Raw genomic sequence first — 16,773 nt, 5'->3', positions numbered from 1 at the left:
CAACAGTGCCACCCTTGTCCCTTATCCCCATGTTACACCCCCCCAACTACATCACTCATACATCATGAAAGGGGAGGTCTGGTGGCAGTAATCTGAGCATCCTGGACCCTGCCCCATGGTTCCCCTTGCCCTCCACCAAGCACCCATCAAGTGTAACAAAAAAGATATTTACATTTCCCTGTTTCCCAGCCAAGTTAATCACACCCTTTTGTCTTCATCTGGGTTTGTTATTTCTGGAATGGCTACCTGTCTGGCACTCAGGCATCAGGATGCCAGGGATTTTCACTCAGGCAGAGGGGCTGCTGAGTAGCTGAGCTCACATGTCTATATGAATTTCTGATGCTTCCCCTGTGAGCCAGAACATAGATACATTTATCAGTGAATTCTTGCATTTGGTATCGTGCAGCAAAGGCCCTTTGAATAGATAGGAAGAAACTGTGATGAAGTGTTTTGTGGGGACAAATCACAAAAGTCACAAAAGCGATTATGCTGGTTTTGGTAGTGGGCTGCATGTGCATGATATCTGCTGGAGGGGCAACCCCCCCAACTTATACATAAATTCCTGCAACACAATCCTTGTGGGGCTTGACTGGAGAGAGAATCTGAAGAGAGGCTGTGTCCGTGCCACTCTCTTGGTGCCATCCCTCTGACAATGAGGGCTGTGTGTCTTCCCCCCTCCAATTAATCCATATCCCCAAGCAGCTGCTGGCTTGATGTGCAACTTGTGACATTGGGTGCCTTTCCTGACTCTCGAATGAGCTCTGCGAGGGACACTGCTCTCTCTGTTGCTCTGACCCCCCCTACCTTGGGTGGGGTGTTTGAGCACAGTGCTTGACTGTATTCCCCCCCAGATCCATACAAGCTTCCTCCTTTCCAGACAAGAAGTTGGCAGTGGGACACCAGGAAAGAGGCACTTGCCTGGCTTTCCAGAGGCCAGGGTTCTTCACGCAGGGTTTCCCCATCCAATCCCAGCTCCATCACCTGTCGCCCTTGGATAGCTGTCAGGCACCAGTGTGTCACAGCAACGTCACTGATTATCGACCTCTTTTTTAAAAAAAAAATATTGGTTTTTTACAACAAAAATGCCTTCTTAACATGAAATCACAATGTAAAGTTTCAGTTTCTCGCTGATGTACATGTGTTTCTAAATCATAATAAAGATAAAACAAAGATATATTCTTAATCATTCGACTCACTGATGTTCTAATTACCTCAGACTTCCCTCCCCTTCCTACTTGGGTCTTTTGGAGTTCTTGGTTGAATGCATGTCATAATAAATCTAAATTGTTGGTTACCAACTTTTTCGCTATTATTTGATATTTCTTGTTACAATAGTTAATCTAAATCAGTCAAAAAATTTAATTCTCAGCAGTGGTCTTTCAGGTATTGTTGGAATATATTCCAATCTTTACTAAATTTTTCTTTTGCTTGGTCCCTTATCTGCCTTGTCAGTTTACCCATCTCAGCATATTCCATCAGTTTAATCAGCCAATCTTTTTTTGCTGGTATCGTCTCACTTTCCCCATTTTGAGCAATCAAAACTCTCGCTGCTGTGGTGGCATGCATAAATAATTTCTTTAAATCTCTTGGAATCTCCCACCTGATTATCGACCATTCATTCTGAGTTGTGTCCACAGAGGTCGCACCACCCAATGATGTTTCCATTATTCCACACTTTAAAATGCATTTCCCGTTTTCCCACCAGAAAAAATATCTGTGGCTGTCGAGTTTTTTTGCTTTTATGGGGCAGAGAAGCACAGTTGTTGTGCCAGAGCACCAAATCCGCTTTAATTGTGAGACCCAATTTTGCCTATGATTGAATAAGGTAAAGGTAAAGGTACCCCTGCCCGTACGGGCCAGTCTTGACAGACTCTGGGGTTGTGCGCCCATCTCACTCAAGAGGCCGGGGGCCAGCGCTGTCCGCAGACACTTCCGGGTCACGTGGCCAGCGTGACATCGCTGCTCTGGCGAGCCAGAGCCGCACACAGAAATGCCGTTTACCTTCCCACTGGTAAGCGGTCCCTATTTATCTACTTGCACCCGGGGGTGCTTTCGAACTGCTAGGTTGGCAGGCGCTGGGACCGAGCAGCGGGAGCGCACCCTGCCACGGGGATTCGAACCGCGACCTTTCGATCGGCAAGCCCTAGGCGCTGAGGCTTTTACCCACAGCGCCACCCGCTGTGATTGAATAGCTACAGCAAAATCTGAAAGTGGCCTTGCATCAGTGGACACTTCCCGCCCTCTAGTGGTAAGACTAGAAAAGAAGAAAACCTGGGCTGGATGAGGACTGGTAGTTTTTACGAGAGTCAAAAGTGGTTTGAGCTGAGAGAAGCCTTGACTTTCGTCCATGGTTGCCTCTAACCCTGTTTTCATTCCCAGAGGTCCATTTCCTTCTGAAGTTCAGGTGCCAGTGGTGGGCAAGGCCAGTGGCAAAAGTAGGCGGGCAATATATGTAAATTTTTACCTTTGCAGCAGTAAGCTAATTTCTACACAAGCTCACACACCTCTTTCTATTCTCCATCCAGGCACACAACCACAAGACTTCATCAGATTTCAAGGGCACATTCTAGGCAGGCTAGAGTACCCAAGGTGTGGCTTATGGAAAGAGGAGGGTAGCCTGGAGTGATGCCAAAAGCCAAAGAGAGGGGATTGGAGGTCTGCATTTGCCCCCACGCCCCCGCATGTCTCGGGTTCTAGTCAAACAGCCGTTGCCATTTTAAAAACTTTCTCAGGAGCAGAAGTAGAGCAGTATGCACGCTAACACTTTTCTTATTTAGATTTCATAGGGCATCACATCACTTTTTTGTTACTGTAATCTTGTGAGCATCCCTGTTAAGTCATTTGGCATTATTGTCCATCAAAGCAGATTTATAAGTCTGCAGCCTAATGCTCCCATGGTAGTTTAGCAACCAAGAAAAACAAAAGGCACGCACAGCCACTGGCAATAGAAACTTACCAGCCGTGCAGCCAGGTAACGAGCGATTCGGTGTCAGATTTATCATAAGCAAACTCACGTCAAAGCAATAAAACAAGGCAAAACAATTAAGCTAATACAAGTCAATTTAGCAACCTTCCAGCAGGATTCATCCCCATAAAACAAAAACAATTCAGTAAATCAGTTATTTTATTTGCAGAAAAGAAAGAAGAATAGTTATTTCAAAGATAAAACATTCAGTGATTACGTAAATAAATCTCATGGCAACAACTTCAGCAAAACCAATTCCATAAAACCTGTTTATTCAGCATTCACTGAATGATTCAGTATCTTGCTGCTCACTCCTAAAAAGCTGGCTTAGGGATGTGTAATGGGCTGATAATTTGTTATTTTTAAATACAGAGGTATTGCCATCTCCATAATGATTCACAAGGCTCATGAATGTGCTTTCAGCATGCAGCAGTTGCTGGGATTAGGAACACATGCAAAGTTTGGGTGATCAGAAACAGGCCAACAGGTCATCAGAAACATTATCAGTTTAAAACACAGCTAGGCCATTCACTTCATCAGTTTGGATCAAATCTACCTTGGGAGAAAGTACATCAAAAATGCACTATTTCATAAGAAACCACGGGCTACATACAGCATAGTTATTGTTATGGGTTTGGGAAGTCAGTCTGGGTCCCTTCCGAACCTGAGGCTGGAATCTGTTGGTACAGGATAAATAATTATAGGTATAAAAAGGAGAATTGCCTGGATGCCAAGATCCAGGTTTGGGGCAAGGACTTTTTGGTGACAGAACCCCAGCAGAAATATATAGGGTATTAGTCACAATCCATATTGTTGCACATACTCCAATCTCTGAATGGCAAGGCACTTCCAGGGTTCTTGCACTTACCCAGGTTTGGTTTCCTTGGAATGAAGGTCAGCGGAGACTGTGGTGTCTTTAAGATATATGGATTTATTTACACAGAGCATATACAACCAGAGCGTAGGCTGGAGAGGCTCACAGCATTAACATCCCAACGGATCTTGCTAACATGGTGTGTACACAGCTTCTCAAATGAGCAGAAGGAGCACACCAGATGCATTGTAAAGAGGTTGTGCTCAGATGCTGAGCTCCGGGTGTGGCAAAATAAAACCAGCCCATGAAACATCACCACAAATGTGACAAGCTGTTTACACACCTGCAAACAAATGTACACACTGCCAGCGGCTGCAGGTGTTTAATGAGAGATTTTTACATGCTGGGTTTTCTGTAACAAGGGGGAAATCTGGACTAAACAGATTGAAACAGCCCTGCAGTGTTGCTCAGTGCTATTATGCCCACCAAGCTCCAGGCTAAGGCAGGTGGGTTGAGCTTTTTTGGGGGGAATTATGGGGACAGAAGCACCTAAACTGTATAGAAACTTATTTATGTACACTACTACAGCGGCAAAAATGTTACTTGCCTCAAAATGGAAAGAAGCAGAAGTCCCAGCAAATGAAGAATGGATACAAAAACTTTTGGAATATGCAGAAACGGTGAAACGTACCAGAAGAATAAGAAATCAAGATAACAATTTTTAAATAAAAGAATGGAAATGGTTTATTGAATATTTACAGATAAATTGTAAACAGATAAGAACATTGGCAGGATTATTGTAATAACCTGCAGCTTCATAAGAGTATATATTTAAAAGGAGATGAATAAATGAGCAAATTAAGTTAATTTGGATACGGAGAATATATTAAAAATAAATTAAAAGAAAAAGGGGGAAGGAAGAAAAGCTTCGAAATGTCAAAATGATTGTAAAATTAGTGAAATGTATAAACTTGAAAAGTATAAATAATTATTTCAAGAGAAAACTGGAGCACAACACCCCTGCAATGTAGTCCACGTTCTTCATTTACTACTTTCGCAAGTGAGTGAGCATCCATATGATAGGCCATTGCTAATATTGCAGGTGCTGATATCTCCAAAGAAAATTCCCTTTAAATTGACCCTCAGCTCCTGCTCACAGCCTCCATCGCCCCTCTCCTCTTTCCCTGTCTGGTTTATTCCAGAGTTCTTCCTCTGTTTACCACGGAGGTGACGAAGGCTAGAGCGACGCGACTCCGCGCCCATAGAAAACCATGTCCTAGAACTGGCCCTCGCCCACCCACTCAGTTTATACCCGCTTCGGCCTCTCTAGGACGTTCTTCAGTCGTGTATGGAGAGGCTGCGCTTTGTTCCGGTCAAGGCCGGAAGTAGGCTACTGGCGGGCGTTGCCGTGGAAACGCGGCGCTGTTTACCACCGAGGAGGACCGGACCTGCGGCGAGGGAGCGAGAAGGGCTGCTGGATGGAGCCGCTGCGAGGTGAGAGGGCGGGCGAAGGCCTGGCGTGGGGCTCCCCTTGCCTTACCTGACGCGACCGGGTCGGGACCCGCCACCCGCCCTTTCTCGCCTCGGGAGCGGGGGGCCTCGGCCTCCTCAGCGAGTAGCCCCACAACAGGCCTCCTCCCTATCGCTAGGTGGTGGGAGAGACCGAGCATGCGCGCGTATGAGATACTTGGTTACATGACACCAGCCTTTGCCAACTCGGTGCCCTCTTGGAAGTTTTGGACTACAACTCCCATCTGTGCTGGTGAGCGTTGTTGTCCAAAAGTTCTTCCGGGAGGTTACCGGGTTGGCAAAGGCTGAGTGGCGAACGTGCATAGAAACTCACGCACACACGGTATTAGGGCAGTTGCACGCCTTACATTTAAAAGCGCATGACTTTACCTTGGAGAATATCGGGAAAGGTAGTTTCCCCAGTACAGAACTACAGTTCCCAGCACCCCCTAGCAAACTACAGTTCCCAGGATTCTTTCAGGGAAGCCACGTGCTTTAAATGTGATTTGGGTGTGCTTTTAAAAGTATGGCATGGATTTGGTCTTATACTTATTTGGCCCGTTCTCATCTGTGGATTTAAAAATATCTTAAGTTGCTCACTTAGTAAATCATGTTTACATTTTCACTTTTCTTTTTTGCTCAGTTTTCATTGGTCACATTTTTCCCCCTGATATAGTGTAGGATTTTCCTTGTGCGTATGCGTGTGTGTTTGTAGTTTTTATGTGCCATGTTTGTTTTGATGCTGAATTTTATTTATTTTGCAACATTTATATATTGCTTCATTGAAATTAAGCCTAAAAACAATGCTCTGTTTAGTTGCTACTTACATTGCATAGAATGTGGCAGCTTTTCTGGAAGGTTGTTTGTATTTGTGTTTATTTACTGTGGTGTGCAATATGTATGTGAGCCTTCTGTTCTAATGGCTGTGTTGTTTGGGATTGTTCTACTGTATATTTTAATTATTTGATGTTTTATATTTTAATGTTTGTTTATCTGGTTTTATGTATGTGTATTTAAAATATAACGTGAGTATATTTTTATCAAAATATTTTTATTCTGCACTTTATTTTCCAGTAACAGGACCTCCAACATGGCCAACAACTATCCACTTAAAACCATGCAAAAACAGCACACAATAAAATGGTATTATTAGCATAATGAAAAAGTGTCAGCATCAGGAAGGACAGGGAATGAAAAAGAGTGGGATTAAGTATTTAGGCCAAAGGGGCCCAATGGCACAGATATGTTTTTCAGAGGGCATGAAAGTGTCATTAGTGATGGGGCCAGCTGGGGCTGAGAACTCTGAAGCTCAGGCACCCACCCAATAGAGAAGCCCCTGACACCCTTCTACCTACTCATCAACTACAAGTTGGATGGTGCTGGGGCATGGATTGGGGCCTCTGCCAAAGATCTGAGTGGGAAGAAGTGATCCTTCAAGTATGCTGGTCACAAACTGGGTAGTGCTTTGCAGTTATAATCAGCATTTTTAATTGGAGATGTAAACAAACCGGGAGATAGTAAAATGGTGCAACAGTGAAGTCACATAGAGAGTGTTGGACTAATCCAGTTTAGCTGTGTCAATGGCAAGTGGATCAGCCTTCTCCAGGAAGAGCACAGCTGGCATACCAGCCAACACTGCAAAATGCATTCCTGGCCAAGCTGCCGTTTGGGTGATGAAGAGCAGTGTTGGGTCTAGGAGAACTTTCAAGAGGTGAACCTGTTTTTTTCAAGGATAGTGACCAAAACAGGCAATTCACCTAATCCCCAGACAGTTCTTGCTGACCAGCAGCACTTTCAAGGTGGTATATAGAAGTATTTCAATTAAACTATACACACACACACACTAGCAGGAAACGTATAAAAACCCCAAACCTGTCACAGATTGTTGAGAGCACCAATACACATTTTTACCTAGAAGAGCCAAAAACGTTTTTTTATTTGATGCTGGTTGAATAGGGAATTCCATAGATGAGGTGCCAGTGCTAAAAAGGCCACACCACTGGTAGCCACCGTCTCCTCCATGGCAGGCAAAAAGGGAAGGTAAATAGAGCAAGGCATCAGATGAGGACCTTAACAGGGAATCTGTGACCTCCGGATGCTGCTGGACTTCAGTTCCTTTCATACATCACCATTGGCTATGTTGGCTGGGCCTGATGAAAGCTGGAGTCTAGTAACATCTGGAAGGACACAAGTTCCCCACCTCTGGATTAGTTGCTCAGTGGCCAGAAGTTCCTTTTAGCATGAGCGACAACTATGGCCATTCCTGAACTGGAAGAGCATGACTACAGTAGTTCAGGCACTGGTGACTTCAAGATTGGATTACTGTAATGTACTCTGTAGGGTTTCACTTGCACTTTATCTGGAAACTGCAGCTAGTGCAGAAAGTTGTCGCACGGTTGCTGACAGGAATGAGACCCTGTCAGCATATAACACCTCTGCTCAGAGATCTGCACCAGAGATCTGCACTGGCTGCACATTTGCTACTGGTCGGAATTCAGTGTGTTACTGTTAGTATATAAATCCCATAACAACTTGGAACCAGTTTACTTGAAGGGATTGCCTTTCCCCCTATATGCTCACTCGGCTGCTTCAGTCTGTGGAACTGGCTCTTACTAGTGCCCCATAATACCTGTTCTGCACCTGTAAGAAATCATTCTTTTCGCTGGCAGCACATTTGAAGCTGTCTGCCTATTGACATCAGGCAGGTGCCTTCCCTGTATTGTGCTTAAAACATTTCTGTTTAGGAAAGCCTACCCAGACATGCAGAAGTTATGTGTATTCTTTCTCCTTTTAGCTACTGTTGATTTAAATTAATCTTTTGAGTCCTTTACATACTTGCTTTAACAGCTTTTACGAAGCATTTTAACATACCGGTAACCATTTAGAGGTTTGGGGTTTCTTTTACATTCAAGTGGTATATAAATGTTGTCGAATGAATAGGTTTAAAAGTCTGCCTCACATTCGTTTTGAAACAGCAAATATTTGTTTATAAAGGTCGAACTGAGATGGTATTCAGATGGATTCTAGGAGTGTAAAACTGAATGGGAGAACTCACTTTTAATCCTCATCTGTATGCTCTTTTCTTTTGGACTGAGATTAGATGTAGGCTTGGACTCCTGTTTGTACGTGTTTTCTCCATGACATGGCACATAAAACGCTTTGTATTAATTGTGCTGCCTTGGTGTTTATATCTGTTGCTTGGCATATCAAGCTTAATACACAAACACACCTACTCTTTTTACTCTACATCCCCACTCCAAGACAGCAGTAGATGATTGTCTTGGTGAGCCTGGCCTCTGTGGCCAGCTGGTGGTTCCTACACCTTTCATTGTAACCCAAGTCAGTGGGCCCTTTCCCCTATTATATATAGCTGGCAGATATGGGTGCATGCTGTGCCATTGTCAGTTGGAACAAGGCAGCAGCAGTGCCCCAGACTTGGCCACAAGAGTGGAGTTCATCATTTGCTACAGAATCTTTCCCCATTTTGTGGATGTGAGAAAACAAGAAGGCATAAGGTGAAAAAGAGCTTTGTTTTCTTTGTCCAGTTTTGTGAAAGCAGCAGGATTGTCAATTACTCTTTGGACTAACAGTTTTTGGGGTAAACTTGAGATGCTCTGGATTGTAAGGCAGCTTCAAAATAGGTTTAATTTCAAAGGGCTGTAGCTATCTAAGTTCTAATCAGAGTAGATCCATTGAAAGTGATTGACCTAAGTTATTCAAGTCCATTATTTTCAGTGGTTGTGCTCTGAGTAGATACGATACAACCCAAAATGTGTACGCATATTCAACTTGTATATCCTGCCTGCTACTTTGGAAGTTCAAGGCAGTTTGTGAAATGTCAATTTTAAAACTTTTAAATGCCATACACAGTAAAAAGAAATTCATGAATAAAAACCGTTAAATTAGCATTAAAAATAGCCTGAAGTAGCATTTCATGAAAATTAGTGTTTATTAAAAGGCTGAGCCATTATTTAAGGTCTTAGCTGAAGCTCTGTTAAGAGAACACTAGGGCCACAGCCCTGGAGATGTCTTCTTCAAAGGCAGCTGATATTTAGAGACAGTGAAGGGCTGTAAATTTGAATGACCCTCATCTCAGATTTGTTGTTTTCAAGATGGGTACCCAAAATTTTGGGAGAGCACTTTTCCTTGAAGGTTTCTGCTAGTGAATAGGAAGCCTACATGATCAGTCTCCTTCTGACTCCAAAGAGCTGATTCCTACCTTTCAAAACCCTGCAATCCCTATCCCCAGCATGCATCACAAAACACTTTCATTCCCAAGTTTCCCTCCAGACTCAGATCCATAATGGAAATCCTCTACTCTGACTGCCATCTTTTAAGGAGGTACATACCAGAATTCTGGTAATGTATTGGGGAGGAGCGCAAACTGTATCACTCTGTGGTACAGTCTCTTTAGGTGGGGAACCTCAGGCCCAACGGCCAGATGTGCCCACTCAGTCCTTTTTATTTGGCCCTTGGGAGTCTCCCCAAGCCACACATACCCTCCCCTGCCACACCTCTCACTGCCACTACTTTGCAGCCTCCATAAGTGTTTTTGTCTGACTGGAATGTGTCCTTGAAGTCTGGCAATGTTTTTTGATGGCCTGGATGGATGATCGTGTGAGGGGTGTGTGAGTCTGTGTTGAAATTAGCCACCTGGACAAAGGTGAAATTCACATGCATCAATTTGCCTACTTTTCCTCTGGCTCTGCCCAGTGCTGGCATCCTGCCCCCAGAAGTTTGCCTAGAAGGGAATGTGTTTCAGGCTGACAAAGGTTTTCCTATTCCTGATTTAGAGAGGCCCTCATTGCTCTCAGTGTTTTTTGCCAGAAGGATTAAAAAAGAAAAACAACTCTTCTCTCAGCTTACTTTTCAATTGACATCTCAAAGTGCCTTGACTTTTAAGGTGGGAGTGTTTGTATTGCTGCTTTCCCTTGTAAGCTTGCACTGAATGTGGTGCTTAAAGTGATCTCTTGTATATTTATGCGGTTATGGTATATTTTTAATTTAGTTTAGCATTGCTGTGAGTGTTGTTTGGAAAGTTGTCTAAATAGATGTAAATAAACAGATGGGCACAAATTGTGCTGCTGCTAATGTATAAAGGGAAGAAATGTGTCTCCCCTGCTGGGGATGTCCATCCCTGTAGTTCGACAACCGTTAACTTTTGTGCTTTAAAAAAAAAAGTGCCTCCACTACACTTATTCTTTGGTTGTAGAGCAGCAACCTTTAGTCAGGTAAAACCTTTTAAAATTGTCTTAAGAAGCATTCCTCTTGAATTATTTTTAACATAAGCATTACAGGTAGCAGATGCCCCCTTCCATCTCACACAGGAGGAAGACGGTACCTTTTGGGAGTGACACATCGATGTATCATTTAAGCAACCCCTGGTTCCTTGATTTAAACACACAAGTGTCTCTTTTTCTTCACAACCTTTGTTTTAGATATGCAAATTTGATGCGTCAGTTTTTAAACTATATCTACATGTCACCTTCCTACCCAAGTATTCAAGGTGGTTTAAAATGTTAAAGAATGCTCAGGAAACATAAAACAGAAGAAATCACATACCGTATTTTTCGCCCTATAGGACGCACTTTTTCCCCTCCAAAAATGAAGGGGAAATGTGTGTGCGTCCTATGGGGCGAATGCAGGCTTTCATGAAGCCTGGAGAGTGAGAGGCGTTGGTGCGCACCACCCTCTCACTCTCCACGCTTCAGGAAGCTATCCGCAAGCCTTGGGAGCCCGGCGAGAGTGCCCGCCGGGCTCGCAAGTCTTGCGGGCAGCAACCTGCAGCCCGAAGCATGGGGCGCACTCCGGAGCGTGCCTCGTGCTTCGCGCAAATGTCCGCAAGCCTTGGGAGCCCGGCGGGAGTTCCCGCTGGGCTCGCAAGTCTTGCGGGCAACAGCCTGGGCTGGGGGCTGGGGACGGGGGAAGCTCGGGCTTCCCCAGCCCCGCAAGCAAGCTCTGGGAGCGATGGCGAGGTTGCGCAACCTCGTCTTCGCTCTCGGACCCGTTCTGGGGGCTGGGTTCGGGGGAAGCTCAGGCTTCCCCTGCCCCCAGCCCCGCAAGCCCCGAGGCTAAGAACAAAGCAGGACAGCTAGCGGGATCCATCCCGCTCGCTGTCATGGCTTCTTTGCTCTTTGGGGCTCGGGGGGGGGAATATTTTTTTTTCTTTATTCCCCCCCCCCCAATAAGTGCCTCCTATGGGCCGGTGCGCCCTATAGGGCGAAAAATACGATAATAGGAAACGGCATGGACATAGCCAGGATTTTTTGGGGGGGCAGGCCTTTTGTTGGGGGGGGCAGAACCTCAGTTTGCTATGTATTTTTATTGATTTTGAGTTGCCCTTCCCTGCCTCTCTGCCCCCCCTTGTCTACACCCATGGGAAAGGGGGAAGAGGTGGTGAGGGAAGAGGATTAGCAGCAAATTCAATGTACCAACTCTTTTTAAAAAATTAGTTTTTATTAAAGATTTTCTTGTGTTACAGAACAAACAAACAAGGAAAAGTACATATAGCGTCTCCACTTTCAATTCACAGAGACTTTGTGATGTGCAGTGGAATTGCATAAAAGAAGTCCAGGAGGCTGCTAAGCTGCTGGGGTCTCTCGCTCTAATGCAGTCATGAGGAATAATGTCAATCAAGAGGGAGGTGGCACTCTTTTCTTTTCCTTGCTTAAGCCAGAATGTCAAAATTCAGCCTGGTGTTAGGCATGTTTATGGCCTGTGCTCTCACTGGGTGTAATGCTGAGCTGGACTGCATGCAGCCACTCTGTCTTTGTAGATGAGTCAAAGTATTCTTTGGGCTCTCAGCCACCAACAGCAACAGCTGATGGAATGAGGGCTAGGTACAGAGGGCACTCCCCCCCAGCCCAACATCTGCCTTCGGCTGCCTTCAGTGTGCATTAAGAATCTGTACCTGTTTTTCATTGCAGAGACCCTCTATTTTTAAGAGGTTTAATTCAATAAAAGCTATACCTATTGGGTTTCTGCCTGTCATGAGCTTCTAGAAGCATGGGGCCCTGCTGGAAATGGGCAGCTCCAATACTTGCCTTGGCCTCTAGAGGACGATTAACAGATTTCTCACAGAGAGAAATGTCATCTCCGCCCTTCTTTTCTCTTGCTTGGTTTCAGGGTTGAAAATCTGCAACTCCCTGGAGGTGCAGGCGGAGATCCTCTCAGACTGACTGGCCTGTTTGATCCTCTGGAGCTTTTGAGCCGTCAGTCCTTTTGAGCCGATGGAGCATCTTCTGCATGTGAGTGTTTTGGTTTGCTTTTGAACTTTTCCCAAACATGACCTTCAACGACAAAGCTTTAACTGGCTCCTGAAATATCCTGGGATGCTTTTGCTGATGTCTTTTAATTCTGAGGTGTTCTTTTTTCGTAACCTATTTGCTTGCAAAGTTGAGCAGGCATCCTAGGGCTGCAGAAACAAGCACACAGCAAGGCAGCGCTACACTTAGGTGCCATCATAATGCCTGCCTGGGCAAAGTCTTGTTCCCTGGACCTTCCACATGACAGTGGCTGTCATGTTCAAGCAGTCTTCACTAAAATATTCTAGCATTCTGTTCCCACAGTGCCCAGCCAGGGAAGCCCACGGGGTGGACGGGAGAGCCACAACCCTTTTGCTTCTATTCCAAGTCAGCCTCCTGAAACTAATGCCTGAATAAGTGTAACTGACATAATTTCCCCCTTTACCCTTCCTCATGTCACATTCAGGGTTCCCGGGTTTTGGGAAGGAGGTGCCAGGAGAAGATTTAGGGAGCTAGCCTAGTCCCCCTAGTCCACTGACTGCACTCCACTGGAGGAGTTGATAGATTAGTGCTGTCCTTCCGGTGTAAAGTGGCAGGCTCATATGAATTCCTGTCAGCCCAGCCCAAAGCCTAATTCAGCTGGGCTGAAAAGTGGTCTGTTGCAGGAAGTGAAAGCAGGTTGCTGCAAGCCGGGTGGTGCCTGGCCCTTTCTGACTTTTGTTTCCCCAGGTCTCCTGAAAAGCAATGGCTGCTGCCTCGCACCTGAACATCTCATCCTCTGAACGGAAGACCTCCTTTGGCATTGCGAAGCCTCCCATCTGGCAGCCACACTCCCTCAGCATGCATGTCACCCGGCCAAAATCTGCAAAGGGGCGCACGAGATCCAACTTGAATTACTCCCACAGCATAGAAGCCTACTCCTACCAGGTGCCATCGTCTCCTCAGCCATTAGCTCCCTGTGAAGAAGCTGCAAGTGGCCGAAAGACCTTGTCGACCCAGCAGCTGTACCAACCTGTTCAGGTGTTCCCTGCTGAAATCCCAGATCTCCTCCAGCAGGTGCCTATGAGAACTTCCTCCTCCTTAAACAAGTACAGAGTGCTCCCATCCATCAGCAGGAAAGAACTGCGGAAGGGTGCCGTGGAGATGATGTCTGAGCAGGCTGGTCAGCTCCAAGGGAGTCCCCAACCAGAAGAGAAAGAGCAAGGCTTCAAAGAGCTTCTTCCCCTGGTGGGGAAAGCCTCCACCGATATCATGGCAAAACACAAAGGGGGCGGTGGAGAATACGCTCAGAATCCACCTCCTCTTCTGGAGACAAAGCCCCGAAGTAAAACAAGGGAAGGGGCCCATCCCGTGCTGAATTTGGAAGAGCCCAGCGAGAAGGAGCCGAGGTTGCTTCTCGCCATCAGGTCTCCTTCAGGTCACAGATTTGAGCATCACTTCAGGCCGACGGACAGCTTGAAAACCGTCCTTACAGTGGCGGAGCAAAAGAACTCGGTCGTGTACAGACGCTGCAGCATTGAAACAGTGGAAGTGCCTCGGAGGACCTTCGCAGACCTCACCAAGTCCTTGCAAGAGTGCGGGATCCCTCACAAGTCAGTGTTGTGTATCCTGCAGGAGTCGCAAGAGGGGGAGCTGTAAGCATTCAGAGGCTGTTCTTTGCATTAAATGCCATTGGAGAGTGGATCTCTAGATCCAGCTGACGCCTTTTCTCTGGTGTAGCACTCCCCCCCACCCCGCCCACAAGCTCTTCCCTGTGGAGGACCATTTTGTTTCTTAAGCTTTGCATTGAAGCTTTGCATTGAAAACCCCACCCACCCCCTCTCCCAACTTCCCATATTCCCCATTGCATTTTGTAGGTTTGCTGAGTTTTCAAAATGGCCTGTTCTCCAGGGAAGTCTTACAATCCTGATTCCTTTATTCCAGTGGAAGGGATTGGTTTGTGATATTTGTTTGGCTCCAGGAATAGATCCTTTCCCCACACCAATGTGAGTTTTAAGATGAGTGGACGGGGAAAGATGGATATAAATAGCTGGCCCCCCAGGAATGTCTCTTGCACAAATTCCATTTAACGATGTTGTCATCCGTTTGCAAAACTTCTTTTCAGCAGGGGTTGTGCAGGAGAAGGTTCTGGTGATTGTGACCAATTCTTCTCTCCACCCCGCCCCTCCCCCAAGTTCTTCCAGTCAAGATCCAAATAGTTTTTTGCTTTGATGGAAGTGCAACTGACCCCAACACTTGCTCTCTCTTGTCCATGGAAAAAGCCAAGATTTATGACAGCTGCATTAGTTCAGCCTACCAGTTTGTTGCTGTATTGTTAATCAGATGTTCCTTTCACAAGATTATGGCACAAATTAGACTGGAAAGATCCCATCTAAGTGGGCTTACCCAGTGCAAATTTGAATGTTGAGTGTTGTTTGGTAACAGGTAACAGAACCTTTGCTTTTTTGAAACAAAAATGAGTTAATTGCAAACGTGTGTCGATTTCAGTATTCTGTTATCAATCGAGTTTTGCTTGGGGATGAGCAAGGGGCTTTTCCTGAAAGCTGCTTTCTCTTTTTTTTTTAAAAAAAATGAATCTTAACCTCTTTGTGTTTATCAAAATGCCATTTATATTCTTTTTTAAAAATCTGTGTTTGAATGTTTTTAAAAAAGCTTTCTGTTCACATGCAGGATTTGAAATCTTAGTATTATTGAGGTTGGGGTGGGTTAAGCTCTAAGTACACAGCTTGCCAAAACATTCTGCTTCCGAGTGTTAATTCCTCTTTATCCAATCTCACTTTTGCCTTGCTGAGATGGCCAAATGAACCTTGGAGGTTGGTAGGAAATTGACCTTCGCTTTGATGGCAGCTGCTAAAAGTTAGGCCTGCATCACTTTGACACAAATGAGGATTGGGCAGAGTGGGGCAGACATTCCTCACCTCTTTGCTCTAACTCAAGAACAGCCAGCTTGGGGCCTTCCAGTTGCTGCTGGACTCCAGTTCCCATCATCCCTGACTATTGGCCTTGCTGGCTGGGGCTGATGAAAGGTGGAATTCAGCAGCAGCTATAGGGCCACCACAGTGGCCATCTCTACTCTCACATCCTTACAGGCGAGACTAGTAGAGTGCCCAGCCTTGCTTCCTCTCTTTGCAAAGTGGCCTGCCTTCCGCTTGCTTTTCCCACTTCTGAAACGCTTGTGGGTCCTTTAGGAAACAGAGATGCCTACAACAGCAAGGTGGAATGGGGTGACGTTGTGTCAATACCCCCAAAGTGTGAAACGTATGGCAGAAAGAGGTGAAAGAATGCAGGGCATCCTGGGCCATCAGCATAAGACACCTGGGTGACAGGCAGCAATGCCATCTCTGGACAAGATATTAGCCTGCAGTCACAAGGCAAGGCCTGATCCTGAGAGCCCACATTCACCTTCCTGATTCATGTAGCAGGGTCAAGAATGATGGGGAAAACTTCCTGTTCTACCTAGCAGGGGTTATAGTGCAGAGAGACAAGGAAGAGTGTTGTATGAGCAGCCTGGTTTGCTTGATCAGCGGCACCATGGATGTGGGGCACAAAATGTGTTTTCTTCACCCAAGGGGAGCGGTGGCAGTGGTCTTGCTTAGAAGTCATTCCAGCTTAGGGTCAGTGTCTACATGGCATAGGTTCAAGCGGTGAAGGTTCCCTTGGACTGCATCGTTTGCCTCCCCATGCACTCAGTAAATCATCTCTGGGAGGCTACTGGTCTAATTCCCAATTCCATCTTTGTCTCATAGGAGAGTGTAGTCAAACCCTGTCTCCAGCCCGAGAAGGCAGTTCAGAAAGACTTCACCACTTGATTCTGCTCCATATATGAAACTGTCACCTGCGTGACAGCACTATTCCATATATAGGCAGATGACCTCTGGGCTGTGTGAACAAATGCTGACTTTGGTTTCTGATTTTGGAGGGGGGGAGCCCTCTCAGGGTAGAGGGGAGCTGAATATTTTCAGAATTACAGCGACAAGGACCATTGAAAGGGGCCTGGAATCTGATGGCCTGAAAGCTTGTCCCCCCCATGGGAACAGTAGAAAAAAAACCCTGGAAAATGTCAAGGGGGAAAAACAACCAAGGCTTAAAGCAATGGAATAGTTTCCTGGATGGAGGGTGGGAAAGTATGCTTTTTGCACTTCAGTATAATTTGAATATATGTTGTGTGTGCTGTTAGATACAATAAATATATTCTGGGTGTACTGGACTAGTTTTGTCCAGGCAAGTGTTCATTTTGAGTG

The 16,773-nt window shown here is 45.6% G+C and overlaps 1 protein-coding gene across 2 annotated transcripts; it reads left to right on the top strand.

The window, feature by feature from the left end:
- Positions 1–5,062: 5,062 nt before the first annotated feature.
- Positions 5,063–15,201, top strand: UBXN10 (UBX domain protein 10). 2 transcript variants are annotated; one of them, XM_053400508.1, is made up of 3 exons: positions 5,063–5,273; positions 12,414–12,535; positions 13,262–15,201. In XM_053400508.1, the coding sequence occupies exon 3, from the start codon at positions 13,277–13,279 to the stop codon at positions 14,168–14,170; it is 894 nt and encodes a 297-aa protein (XP_053256483.1). In that variant the 5' UTR covers positions 5,063–5,273; positions 12,414–12,535; positions 13,262–13,276; the 3' UTR covers positions 14,171–15,201. The 2 variants fall into 2 exon arrangements, with proteins under 2 accessions (XP_053256483.1, XP_053256484.1); XM_053400509.1 differs by lacking the exon at positions 5,063–5,273 and adding an exon at positions 5,286–5,789.
- Positions 15,202–16,773: the final 1,572 nt, after the last annotated feature.

Source organism: Podarcis raffonei, chromosome 8 (assembly GCF_027172205.1).
Source record: "Podarcis raffonei isolate rPodRaf1 chromosome 8, rPodRaf1.pri, whole genome shotgun sequence".
NCBI lineage: Eukaryota > Metazoa > Chordata > Lepidosauria > Squamata > Lacertidae > Podarcis > Podarcis raffonei.
Note: the sequence above shows the minus strand (reverse complement) of the source record. Positions and strands in the feature narration are given on the sequence as shown.

What these genes read in the sequence shown, in the direction of transcription:
- UBXN10 (XM_053400508.1), top strand. Translation starts at nt 13,277, where the DNA reads ATGGCTGCTGCCTCGCACCTGAACATCTCATCCTCTGAACGGAAGACC.